This window comes from Hyperolius riggenbachi, chromosome 1 (genome assembly GCF_040937935.1).
Source record: "Hyperolius riggenbachi isolate aHypRig1 chromosome 1, aHypRig1.pri, whole genome shotgun sequence".
NCBI lineage: Eukaryota > Metazoa > Chordata > Amphibia > Anura > Hyperoliidae > Hyperolius > Hyperolius riggenbachi.
The window spans coordinates 514,452,794-514,466,523 of record NC_090646.1 but is presented as its reverse complement, the minus strand read 5'-3'; the positions used below and the strand labels follow the sequence as shown (position 1 = coordinate 514,466,523).

General features: G+C 42.9%; 1 protein-coding gene across 3 annotated transcripts in view; it reads left to right on the top strand.

Moving 5' to 3' along the window:
* The window catches only part of RSRC2 (arginine and serine rich coiled-coil 2), a 39,421-nt gene extending 25,981 nt beyond the window's left edge, over nucleotides 1–13,440 (top strand). For all 3 annotated transcript variants that reach the window (XM_068244161.1, XM_068244167.1, XM_068244174.1), the window contains 2 exons: nucleotides 2,153–2,242; nucleotides 12,541–13,440. In XM_068244161.1, the coding sequence (XP_068100262.1) occupies nucleotides 2,153–2,242; nucleotides 12,541–12,723 (273 nt within the window). In that variant the 3' untranslated portion in view covers nucleotides 12,724–13,440. The remainder of the gene's footprint in view (nucleotides 1–2,152; nucleotides 2,243–12,540) is intronic.
* Nucleotides 13,441–13,730: the final 290 nt, after the last annotated feature.

Sequence of the window (13,730 nt, the reverse complement as noted above, 5' to 3'; positions counted from 1 at the left end):
CAGGCACGAGCTGCCGGCGCAGTCACAGTGAGGTTTGTCGACAGTCTTGCGGGGGTTTTCGAGGCTGGAATGGCGAGGAGGAGGGTGACGGGAGATGAAAGATCCAGAGGCTTCAATCTCCCTTGGCAAGCACTCAAATTGGACTTTTCCTTTTAGCTGTCTTTAAAGGGATACTGTAGGAGGGTCAAGGGAAAATGAGTTGAACTTACCCGGGGCTTCTAACGGTCCCCCGCAGACATTCTGTGTTGGCGCCGAGGCTCCGGCCCCGCCTCCGGTTCACTTCTGGAATTTCAGACTTTAAAGTCTGAAAACCACTGTGCCTGCGTTGCCGTGTCCTCGATCCCGCTGATGTCATCAAGAGCGCACAGCGCAGGCCCAGTATGGTCTGTGTCTGCGCAGTACACTCCTGGTGACATCAGCGGGAGCGAGGACATGGCAACGCAGGCGCAGTGGTTTTCTGACTTTAAAGTCAGAAATTCCAGAAGTGAACTGGAGGCGGGGCCGGAGCATCGGGGAATGGCTGCGCGGGCACAGGATGTCTGCGGGGGACCGTTAGAAGCCCCGGGTAAGTTCAGCTCATTTTCCCCCGCCCAACCCCCCCCCCCCCCCCCCCCCCCCCCCCCCCCCGCAGTATCCCGTTAAGTTTTTAACATTACAACTTGAAGTTTAGTTACATACCAAAGCAGGTCCAGGTTAGAACTATGCACCAAACACTCTCCATTAAGCATTACCGCATTCGGTAAATCTTGAAACTGCTAATTTTACTGATCACCTTCACACATCGCAATTCACTAAATCTATTACTGCACTAAAAATTAGTCACCGACTCTTCTTTCTCTTCTCCCTCTCTTCCAATTCCTCTGTTTTTTCTAGAATTATCAGCTAATGCAGATGTGCCTGGTTCATGTATGCCTACTGTTACACAAATCTGATATTTGACTTTGACAATAGTGACTAATTTTCATCAATACTTTACATACATATGTGATCAATTATTTCAGACCATGTCTTCCCTTACTACATATAATTTAGCTATCATTACGGTGACCATTGCTCACCAAATTCTTTCACAATTTACTACTTTGTTTTTCAAAGCGAGGGACCACATGGTCAAGGGATAACATAACTTCTTGTGATAAGTGGTTCTTTTTGTTAAATGAGTCCGCTAACACTCTGATTTTATATTTGGTAATTACCTATCCTAGTGGACTGTCATGTACCTTGTATATTTTCTTCTGATAATTTCTCATGTCTTACTGTGTGTTTATTCTTTGAAAAAAAAATTCTGAATAAAAACTATTAAAAAAAAAATTAGTCATCGACTAGTGAGTTACAATACTGACTTGTGCAGTATTTGCCTCAAATGTCAAGAAATTGCAATTCACTAAGATTTCCGCGTTCGGTTTACCGGGCAAAAAAAAAGTGTTCAGTATTTTTCTCCATAGCAGCTGATAACTTTCTCTCTCCATGCTGTCTCTGTGCGGTAACTTGACAGACAGCCTTTGGGAAGAGCCACACAGCCCTGCTTCTCACTCTGATTTGAAGCAAAGGGGTATCGAGCAGGACTTTCACTGTATCAGAGCAGAGGAAGTTTTTATTTTATTTTTTATTTATATTTTTTTTTTGGGTGGGAGGGGGGGCTTCTTTGCATCCCTTTAGATGTGAAATTCTTTATTATGGCATACAGAAGAGCTCCCCCTGGTGGCTGCAGCACATCTAAAGGGGATGACTGGGATGCACAGGACAGAAAACCTCAGTGATGCACGCAGCTCTCTGCCCGCTGGCTTGCTCCACACTGGTAAGTGACACTTACCAGCAGGTCTTAGTGAATTGAGGCATGTTTGTTCGGTAAATTAACAAAGTTGTGCAAAATCTTTAGTGAATTTGGAAAAAAGTGTAAAATACCGAATGAGGTATTTTACAGACACAAATTGATTTCACTGAACTGCCCTTTGTGAATAGAGCCCATTGTCTAGTGTCAGCTGATGTGCACCATTTAGCATCCCCAGAACTGCATCTTTGTGTCCTTCAATGTGCCACTTAAAAGGTGGCCAGAAGACACACGCACACGTACAGTATTTTTAATATGGTTTTCATGTTGATCTAATACAGAGAAGACATGTTTAAAGCTCCATGTTTTTTCCTCTTTTAGGATAAATCTCAATCTGCAGAAATCTGGGAGAAACTAAATTTTGGAAACAAGGACCAAAATGTTAAATTTAGAAAACTAATGGGAATTAAGGTAAGTAACCTGTTGCTAAAAATAATATAAAGGGTGTAGGTTGAAGCAATGTTACCTGGTGTGTAACATAATATAAACAGGACTTAAAGAGAAACTCCAACCAAGAATTGAACTTTATCCCAACCAGTAGCTGATACCCCCTTTTACATGAGAAATAGAATGATTTTCACAAACAGACCATCAGGGGGCGCTGTGTGACTGATTTTGTGCTGAAACCACTCCCACTAGAGGCTCTGAATACCGCGGTACTCCTGGCAAACTGCTACAATGTAACAATGTTCACAGACAGGAAATGGCTGTTTAGAGCTGTCTAACAGCCAGAACAGCTAGAAACAGCTACATAACTTGCCCACAGTAAAAATGTCACCATGTAATACATGTCAGAATGTGAATCTGGGAGAGGAAAGATTTTACAATGAGCAAACACTGACTAAATCATTTATACATAATTATGGTAAGAATGAAGCACTTTTTTTATTACATTATTTTCACTGGAGTTCCTCTTTAAAGCACATCTGTTGTGACAAATTTCAAGCTTTCTGGCTGTAATCAACCGGATCTAATTTTTTTTAGATCTAGTTGTTTGGAAATGGAATACCTGTGTAGGTGATTAAAGCAGACCCAAACGGATCATTCCTTGCAGGATGATTGAAGGAAACTACCGTATATACTCGACTAGAGTCACTGTGCAGCGCCAGGGGGAGAGCAGAGTTATTGATCTCAGCCAGCAGGTATCTATCCCAGCCAGATTTGGGTCGACTTATACTTGAGTCATCAAAAAAATCCAGCTTTTTCATCCAGCTTATATTCGAGTATATACGGCATAACCCAAAACAGGACCTGGGGCTTCTTCCATCCCCTGAAGTCTTCCAGGTCTCTTGCTGTCATCCCACGCTGCTCCGTTCCTCTGCGGTCCACCTCAGAGCGCTGGATACGTGGCCCCGTGCCACACGAACTCTTTCATTCCAGCGCAGGAGACTTGGGCGCAGCAGTGAGTAACTTCAACGCCGTCAGAAGACTGAGCTGAAGTTACTTCTAAAACACTATAATTCGGCCTCCAGCAATTGCTGGAAGCCGAATTATTTCATTCCCTACCATCCGTGGCGGCCCGGAGGGGGAATAGTATTTAATACGGCCGGGACTTGTGCAGCAGCAGGATCAGCCGAATACCGGCTGTATCCTGCGCCGATTCCTCTCGTATGCGTGCCACATGCCTCCTCCAGAAATTACCCTTGGCTGTGGGAAGATGATAAAGGAGGCATGTGCAGTGGCTGCCGGCACAAACGTCGTCCGTCACATGGAGGGGGACAGCAGAGTAATCACAGTGAGGTAGCAAGAGGACTGCCCCAGGTAAGTAACTTGGCATATTACATTTTAATATGCGGACATAAACGTTGATTCAGTTGATACATTTAATGACTAACTACATGGTTTATTGTAAGCTTTTAAAAGCTGTAACAAACCATGTTACATGTAACCAAGTTAGTCATTAAAGGTATTACCCACATTTTTTTTGGTTTGTCAACTCCTCTGTCAAATATTTAACGTTGTATTCCTTTTATATATCATGAATTTATATCTTTTGATTTATTCTTATATCATAGTCTCAAAATTGCTGTTGAAATAAGTAATCAGTTTTTGTATAACCAGTTTTATATCTCGCATAGAGTGTAATGATGTGAAACTATTCTCATGTATTCCCACACTTTATTCTCACGCTTTTTTCTAACGCTGAAAATGACCTAACTAATAACTGAAATATTTTAGCAAGTAGCTAATAGTTGGCAAGGTCTCCTAGAATGACTCCTAAGATAGAAAGTGAAACCAAAAGCACATTACATCATCGGAATGAATTTCTGAAATGTGATGTGCTGACATACGCGTATGTTAAAGGGAAGGTTCAGGGAGGGTGGGTAAAAAATAAAAATCAAATTCCACTTACCTGGGGCTTCCTCCAGCCCGTGGCAGGCAGGAGGTGCCCTCGCCGCCGCTCCGCAGGCTCCCGGTGGTCTCCGGTGGCGCGCCCGACCTGGCCAGGCCGGCTGCCAGGTCGTGCTCTTCTGCGGTCCAAGGCCCGGAACTTCTGCGTCCCACGCCGGCGCTCTGACAACATCGGACGTCCTCCGGGCTCTACTGCGCATGCGCAGAACTACTGCGCATGCGCAGTAGAGCACGGAGGACGTCCGATGACGTCAGAGCGCCGGCGTGGGACGCAGAAGTTCCGGGCCTTGGAGCGCAGAAGAGCCCGACCTGGCAGCCGGCCTGGCCAGGTCGGGCGCGCCACCGGAGACCACCGGGAGCCTGCGGAGCGGCGGCGAGGGCACCTCCTGCCTGCCACGGGCTGGAGGAAGCCCCAGGTAAGTGGAATTTTATTTTTATTTTTTGCCCACCCTCCCTGAACCTTTCCTTTAAAGGGAAGGTTCAGGGACACCTTGAAAAAAATAAAAATCGATATCCACTTACCTGGGGCTTCCTCCAGCCCGTGGCAGGCAGGAGGTGCCCTCGCTGCCGCTCCAGAGGCTTCCGGTCGTCTTCGGTGGCCGACCCGACCTGGCCAGGCCGGCTGCCAGGTCGGGCTCTTCTGCGCTCCAACGCCCGGCACTTCTGCGTCCAACACCGGCGCGCTGACGTCATCGGACGTCTGCCGGGCTGTACTGCGCAGGCGCAGTAGTTCTGCGCCTGCGCAGTACAGCCCGGCGGACGTCCGATGACGTCAGCGCGCCCGCGTGGGACGCAGAAGAGCCCGTCCTTGGAGTGCAGAAGAGCCCGACCTGGCAGCCGGCCTGGCCAGGTCGAGTCGGCCACCGAAGACGACCGGAAGCCTCTGGAGCGGCGGCGAGGGCACCTCCTGCCTGCCACGGGCTGGAGGAAGCCCCAGGTAAGTGGATATCGATTTTTATTTTTTTCAAGGTGTCCCTGAACCTTCCCTTTAATCAGCAGGAGGAGTTAGTTCTTTCTTTGTTCTAACCCTATAAAGATAGGTAATGAAAGAGAGAGATTTTTAGGCTGCTGCTGCTCTTGCTTAAAGGGATACTGTAGGGGGGTCGGGGGAAAATGAGTTGAAGTTACCCGTGGCTTCTAATGGTCCCCCGCAGGCATCCTGTGCCCGTGCAGCCTCTCACCAATGCTCTGGCCCCGCCTCCGGTTCACTTCTGGAATTTCAGACTTTAAAGTCTGAAAATCACTGCGTCTGCGTTGCCGTGTCCTTGCTTCCCTTGCTCCTGGTGTCATCAGCGGGAGTGAGGACATGGCAACGCAGGCACAGTGATTTTCAGACTTTAAAGTCTGAAATTCCAGAAGTGAAATAGAGCCGGGGCCAGAGCATTGGGGAGTGGCTGAGCGGGCACAGGATGTCTAGAAGCCCCGGGTAACTTCAACTCATTTTTCCCTGACCCCCCCCCCCCCCTCCCCCCCCCTCCCCCCCTTACAGTATCCCTTTAAACGGTTTCTAGGACCTGGTAATGTATTTCATGCAATTTTTTTTGGTGGACATTATAATATGTTAGCAGATATCTTAGTAATTGGCATCTTAATCATAACTTTCTTATATGTAATTTTTGTATATTCTCTGTATATTATCACAAGAATACATTATATTTAGTGATAATTCTCTTGTCTGCGTGTTTTGTTTATTTCAACCTGGGATATGCTAAAACAAATATATGCATGCTTTCAGGGGCTTAATACCCATTGATATTAACAGTGTAAAGTAGTAACGCTAAATGAACTTCTTTCTGTTAAAGCCAATGGGTACCGAATTAAAAAAGAAAAAGTCAGATACTCACCTAAGGAGAGGGAAGGCTCGGTCCTAATGAGCCTTCCCTCTCCTCTCCCGGTGCCCTCGGTGCTGCGCTGGCTCCCCCGTTCGCGTCCGCCGCCGCAGGAACTTTGGAGGTCTTCGGGAGCACTCGGGCTTCCGAAGACGGGCGGCTCCATACTACGTACGCGCGAGTGCGTCATAGAGGGCACTCGCGCATGCGTAGTATGGAGCGGCCGCGTCATCGGGAGCCCGAGTGCTCCCGAAGGCTTCCGAAAGCTCCCGAAGGCATGCGGAAGTGGCAGTATTTGACCGAACTGGTCGAATACTGCCACGGGGGATCCTGCGCGGGATCGGGAGAGGAGGGGGAAGGCTCATTCGGACCGAGCCTTCCCTCTCCTTAGGTGAGTATCTGACTTTTTTTCTTTTTTAATCTGGTAAACATTCACTTTAACCACTTAAGCCCAACTGGACGAGATTTCTCGTCCAGTTGGGCTGCGCGCACTCCCGCGGGTCCCCCGTGCGCGCCCCCGCTGCTGGCCGCTAGCCCACCGATCAGCGAAAGGGATTTATAATCCCTTTCACTGATCGGACCCCACCCCCGGAGAAAAGCCGGCAGCGTCTCTTCAGACGCTGCGGCTTTTCTGAGCTCTGGTCTCCTTTCTTCTGCCTGGGAGCGAGATCGATCGCTCCCAGGACTTTTTGATTCTGGCCATCTTGTGGCCAAATAGCAAATTACACCTAAAAAAAAGTTTTACAGATAAACATATAAATATATTAAAAAAAAACCCTGTTTACCTCCCACACCAAAAAATACCCACATACAAGTTTAAATTAAAAAAAAAAAAGACAATAATAAAAAAAAAAAAAAAAAAAAAAACATAAATAGTTACCTAAGGGTCTGAACTTTTTAAATATGCATGTCAAAGGAGTATATCAATATGATTTAATAAATTATGGGCTTCTAAACAGTGATGGACGCAAAACGGAAAAAATGCACCTTTATTTCCAAATAAAATATTGTCGCCATACATTGTGATAGGGACATAATTTTAACGGTGAAATACCCGGGGCATATGGGCAAATACAATACGTGAGTTTTAATTATGGAGGCATGTATTATTTTAAAACTATAATGGCTGAAAACTGAGAAATAATAAATTTTTTCAATTTTTTTCTTATTCTTCCTGTTAAAATGCATTTACAGTAAAGTGGCTCTTAGCAAAATATACCACCCACAGAAAGCCTAATTGGTGGCGGAAAAAACAAGATATAGATCAATTAATTGTGATGAGTAGTGATAAAGTTATTGGCAAATGAATGGGGGGTGAAAGTTGCTCGGATGTAAAAAAAATTTCAACCCTTCGGGCTTAAGTGGTTAATAATCCTACCTAATGTGTAGGAGTTGCCACCTCGACCAGCACTGGACCATACTTCACTTGCTCAACATTTTTTAATATGAAGATTTGATTAAAAAAATTTTTTAACCACTTTACCCCCAACGGTGCGGATATCTCTGTCCCTTTTTCCATCCTTTCACCCCCCAGGGACGGAGATATCCGCACCTCCCGCCGCTGGCCGCACTCCCGCTCGCTCATTCGCGCACTCTCGTGCACGCCGCCTCCCACCCGGAGATCAAAGAACAGGAAAACCGTTCACGTTCGTTGAGAAGCAGCGCGATCATTGTGAAAAAAAAACGTTTCCCAGCCTCCCTGAACTTCCTGCAAGCGTACTTCCTGTACGCTTGCAGGACGCATTTACAAAAAGTTACTGTGGCCATCTTGTGGCCAAATAGTAAAACTACACCCTAAAGCATTTTTCATATACAAATACCTTAGTTTTACACTAAAATTTAACTCCTTACCTCCCACACTCCCCAATTTTTTTTTTTTGTAATAAAAAAAAAAAATTACAATAAAAAAATACATAAATAGTTACCTTAGGGACTAAACTTTTTAAATATTTATGTCAAGAGGATATAACACTGTTACTTTATAAACTATGAGCTTGTAATAAGGGATGGACGCAAAACTGAAAAAATGCACCTTTATTTCCAAATAAAATATTGGCGCCAAACATTGTGATAGGGACATAATTTAAACGGTTTTATAACCGGGACAAATGGGCAAATTTCATGGGTTTTAATTACAGTAGCATGCATTATATAAAAACTATAATGGCCGAAAACTGAAAAAAAATTTCCCCACATTTTTTCCTATTTTTCCATTAAAACACATTTAGAATAAAATCTTGGCATAATGTCCCACCTAAAGAAAGCCTAATTGGTGGCGAAAAAAACAAGATCTAGTTAATTTCATTGCGATTAGTAATGATAAAGTTATAGACTAATGAATGGAAGGAGCGCTGAAAGGTGAAAATTGCTCTGGTGCTCAAGGGGTAAAACCCCTCAGTTGTGAAGTGGTTAAACTAATCCCAAGCTGAAAACAAAATGGCCACCATCATAGTCTGGAATATGAATTATTACAGCCACCGTAGGCTGTAATGTGAATTATGGCTACAGCGGTGCTCAGTAGGTAATTTGGGCATTGGCAAAAGATGGAGCCTAAACTACATAAACAGTGCAGTTCAGCTTCCAGCAACAGCTGGCAGCCTAATTACATGGAGTGTGGTGGCCTGAAGGGGGAATATTTAACGCTGCCGGGACATTTGCAGGAGCAGGGTTAGACGGTTTTTCCAGCTTCACCCTGTTACCAAATTTCCTGGCGCCATTTTTAGATGTGTGCGCATCCCCTCCCCTTAAAGGGAACCAGAGATGAAGCACCCTTGTGTATTTTACCATATATATCAGTAAGAACATTAGTGAAAACGCTTACCATGCTCTCTGTTTCATCTTCACTGTTAAAAGAGTCTTATCAGCTGTGATAAGAATCCAGCATTCAGTCTGGCTTTGCAGGGAATAATTATAGCTGAGTTATTATAGCAGAGCCACAAGGGGGCAGGCTTGGGCTTGAAAAGACACCAGAGAAGACAGACTCCACTATAATCTTTCCGTAGCAAAGCTAGACTGAGTGCTCAGTCGGGGATTCTTATCAGGGGTGATAACAGTCAGTCAGATTAAACAAAGAGCAGATTAGGTGTTTACTGCCATGTTCCCACTGATTTATAAGGTAAAATACAAGAGGGTGCTTCATCTCTGGTTCTCTTTAAATTATTTTTTTTTTTTTTTATAAAGGTAGAATTACCTTTTCATGTGGAAACTGTGGAAGCATAGAAAATAAGTGACAGCAATAAGTATTAGTCTGGGATTCTAAACATTATGCATTGGTCACTGTCACTGTGGGAGAGATTTTAGAAAGCGATAGGAATTCACACACACAAGAACACAGGACAACATTAAAAATCCAGACAGTTTAAAACACATTACCGCTGTCCAACACTGAAGTTTTTTTTTTTCATTCTGTTATTAATATACCTTACCTGCAGTATTGGAGTGTTAAAAACCATATTTTGGTTCCTGATACATAAGATATTTTTCTCAACCTTTGCTGCATACCTGACATCTTGACATTCATTTTTCTATTTTTTCCAATCGGCAGAATGTTTTATTTGCGGGCAAAATAAATACAATACAGACATCATAAGCACCTAATACCAATCAAAATAAACTTTCCTCGAGAAATGACTGTATAAAGCCCATTTTAGGCTAAGAAATAATGAAGTACACAAAAGGAGCTGTTGTGCCTGGCACTCAGTGATGGGGGTATGGATTGGTCTCTGCACCTTTAAATGGAAGCTCCATCTTATTCCACTTCTCTGCTTTATATATGTGAGGAGGCGTGCATCCAGGCTAACGTAGGCAGCAAGGGATTCACAGTACATATGAGACAGTCCGTGCACAGCTTCCTTAATTCACATTTATTTTAACATTGACTTTCGCCAGCAGACATAACATGAAATGCAGGTTCACAACATGTGTAAAGCGGAACGATCTGACCTGTATCGAAGACGTCTTCGATACAGGTCAGATCGTTCCGCTTTACACATGTTGTGAACCTGCATCTCATGTTATGTCTGCTGGCGAAAGTCAATGTTAAAATAAATGTGAATTAAGGAAGCTGTGCACGGACTGTCTCATATGTACTGAGAAAAATAATGAAGCCTATAAGGGCCTTTCCACACTGAATCTGTTGCATTGCAGTAAAAAATACATTCCTATGGGAATTCCACAGTGAGTGTGGTGGGATCTGGTTCAGGAATGCACAGAATGCTGTAGCGCTTGCGTTTTTTGGTGGCAGTAAGGTATACTTTCATTGTATTGCGTGCCTCACTGTCTGGTCCCACCATAGTGGTAACATGTGGCGCATCTTTCAACTATGATGCATTGGCCTCAATTCACTAAGATCATGCTGGAGATAAGGCAAGAGAAAACTTACCTCCACATAAGTGAGAGTTATCTTATCTCTTCATTCCTTAAGTTACCTCCCCTGTAGTTAATTTACCTCCTCTGTAGTTATTTTCACATGCAGTTAATAAACAGCCTGTCTTTAACTCTGGAGTTAAGGATTGAAGAGTTAACTTTAGGTTTGCCTGAGGTAAATACTACATGCCTTATCACCATGGTAACAACTCTAGAAGAGTTATTAAAGACAGGAGATAAGCTTAGTGAATTGAGGCCATTTGATCTTAATGCAATGGACTTATTTAGCAGCAGAAATAAATGAGCTGACATGAAAGAACAGTGGACCCCCTCAAGCAAATTGAAGCTTGCTTGGCCTACACTCTATATTGATTTTTTTATTTTTTTTACATAAAACTTTTTACAAGAACCATATTTCAGTGTGTTTCTATGCATTAACAATAGATGAGGATAGGTAACAATCATAACATTCTAGCGGACTGTAAAATATAGATTGCAGCATGTATATCTGTGTGGGTCTCGGGTGCTCCCATCGCAATGGAGAGGGCTGTCCTTGACCTACAGAAAAGGTGAGACCGGGAGCCCTTATGGTGCAGTATTGTTAGTATAATTGGAGATGTAAGTTTGTGAATAAATTATACTCACAAAGGTGAGTATAACCACCATAAATGCCTGCGGAAAGATAACCGTCTCCGCTCGGTGTCCCGGACCCTCTGGATCTGGGTGGTCGCTCTCCTCCTATGGTCCTGGTCCCCAGTAGACTGTGTCCCTAGGGATAGGGGTGACACCTCAAGCGTTGTATACGAGTGAAGCACGGCGGTGGAGGCGCCCAAGGATATATTGTGGCAGCAACTAATTATACTCATATAAATTATGTAGAAAAATTATATATGGTATAGTAAGGAGGTCTCTTACCTCCAAAAGAACTCGCGTAGATAGAAAAAGGAGTCTTTATTAAAATAACTGTTATATTACTATACCATATATAATTTTTCTACATAATTTATATGAGTATAACTAATTAGTTGCTGCCACAATATATCCTTGGGGCGCCTCCACCGACGTGCTTGACTCAGATTGCAGCATGGTATTTCTTTGATATATTATCTTTTTATTACATTTTCATTGAATTATAAACGGACATCACATAAGACCCATAAAATGCATAATATAGGACGGTATTTCTCTTTTACAGTATGTCTTATTTGTTCAAGAGATGCCCTAATTATTAATCCCCATCTTCTAGTACTGATTAACTACATTTCTCTGTACAGTTACTTATGAGGCTAGAAATGTCCAGAAAACTTTGAAATGTGTGGTCTAAAGCTAAATAAGTTTCTTCTACTCCCCATTAGTTTGTGTTTTGTCACTGTATAGAACAGAACATTTAAGTATATCTGAGGTGATGTGTCTTAAGTATTTACCTATTTGGTTTTGTACACAAAGCCCCCGCCAAACCCAGGATCAGCTATGCCCGCAATCCCTAAGATTTGCACTCCATGCGCTGTACACCATGGTGAACTTGCCTCTGTAGTGTTTGTTGTGAAGTTCTAGTGCTACTGCATGGTGCTTGCATGTTTTAGATCTAAATATTTGAGATGCTTTATTCAGTATGCCAAGTAATTTAACCCTTTGTGCACTCAAATACTTGTTGCAAACCAACCACCCAAAAACCAATGCTATCCCTACTGCTAAGTTAAAAGCAGGGGTGTTCGGTAGGGGGGGGGGGGGAACCGCATTATTTTGCATAGTCACATACCCGGTGCTGAGGCTCCCCTGAGTTTGTGCCCTAATTCTGGCCCTGTAACATGTATATTGCAAAATGCAAGCATACTGTGCATCAACCTATGAAAAGATTAGGCGCACATATCCTAACGTTGTCTCTTGTGGACAGATGGTGCACCAGACTAATACTGGAACATTGACACGCTATTTGCTATCTACTGCACTCCTACTTTTTAACAACCCAACCTCTGGTTCACCCCACTCTTCAGAAAAAATACTTGTCAACATTGTGACCCTGGTGCTGGTATCTAACCCTGTTCTTGCACCAAATTTTCTTCTATTCCTTCACTTGTCAGTGCTTGTACATTTATATCACTGAGTCATGAAATGAAATGTGCTTTCTTTTTTTTTTTTTTTTTTTTTTTTTTACGGTTTTAGAATGAAGAGGAAGCTGCTGGCCCTAGCTCATTAGATGCAGAAAGCTTCAGAACCTTAAAGGCGCAAGAAGAGGTTTTCAGAAACCTGGATGCTCAGTACGAGATGGCAAGGTCACAGACTCACACCCAGAGGGGCATGGGCTTAGGATTTACATCATCCATGCGAGGAATGGACGCTGTTTAACTGAGAAGAAATGGATGTATCACTTCATCTACTCTGGACTTCTCACTTTGTGTTCTTGTAACCAAAAAGCTAGGATTCTAGCTTGCATGGATGTTGCATTGACTTTAACTTATTAAAACACAATCATTTTTTGTAAATAGCAGTGATACCGGTGTTAGTGTCATCAAATTACCATTTTCATTAAACTACAATAGGAAGCTATTCTAGCTTTAAAGTTTATATTTTTGGACATTCAGAAGAGTGTATGATGTGAAAGGTGTGCTCATCTATGTGGGGTTTTTCTTTTTTTCCCACTCCGGACCACATAAGTAGGTCTGAACTTATTGGTAAGTCTATACAGATGTTTTTTCACTTCACATTCTTAAACACTCATCCTGGAGGTTGAAGACAAAACCTTGGTTTACATATGTTTGTAATAGGTGTTAAAGCAGTCGACAAACGTGTATGTTCGAATATAATTCTAGACGCTGTAATATAACAAGGGGAAAAAACATATCAGTTAGGTTTTTTTTTTTATAAAATATAAAAAAATGAAGAAAAATGCATACTTTTTACCATCTTTTTTGCACAAATGAAGTTTGTTCATTTAAGCTGAACTCTTGTTGGTTATGGTTCATTACCTAATGTAGATAGATGCTTATCGTCCATGAATTCTACTGTTAAAGTAATATACTTATGGGCAAACAAGATTGTTGTAGAATAAACAAACCTATACTATTTGGTTTCCAATTTTGTTCGTATTATTCTACATATTTATTATGTTGACGACAATAGGCACAAGTTTAGCTCTGTGCATACAATCTATTTTGTTTTCGGTATTCATACTATTTCAAATAGTTCAGGCTTTGTTTTGAAGTTCTAAAACCTGTGCACACCCACATATGTGGCTGTTCTTTTAAAGAGAACCCGAGGTGGCATATTATAATCCTAATAGGACCCAGAGGCATGTTGTGTGCACAATGACATGCCTCTGGGTCATTGTATCACCGCTGCCAGCCCCCCTACGC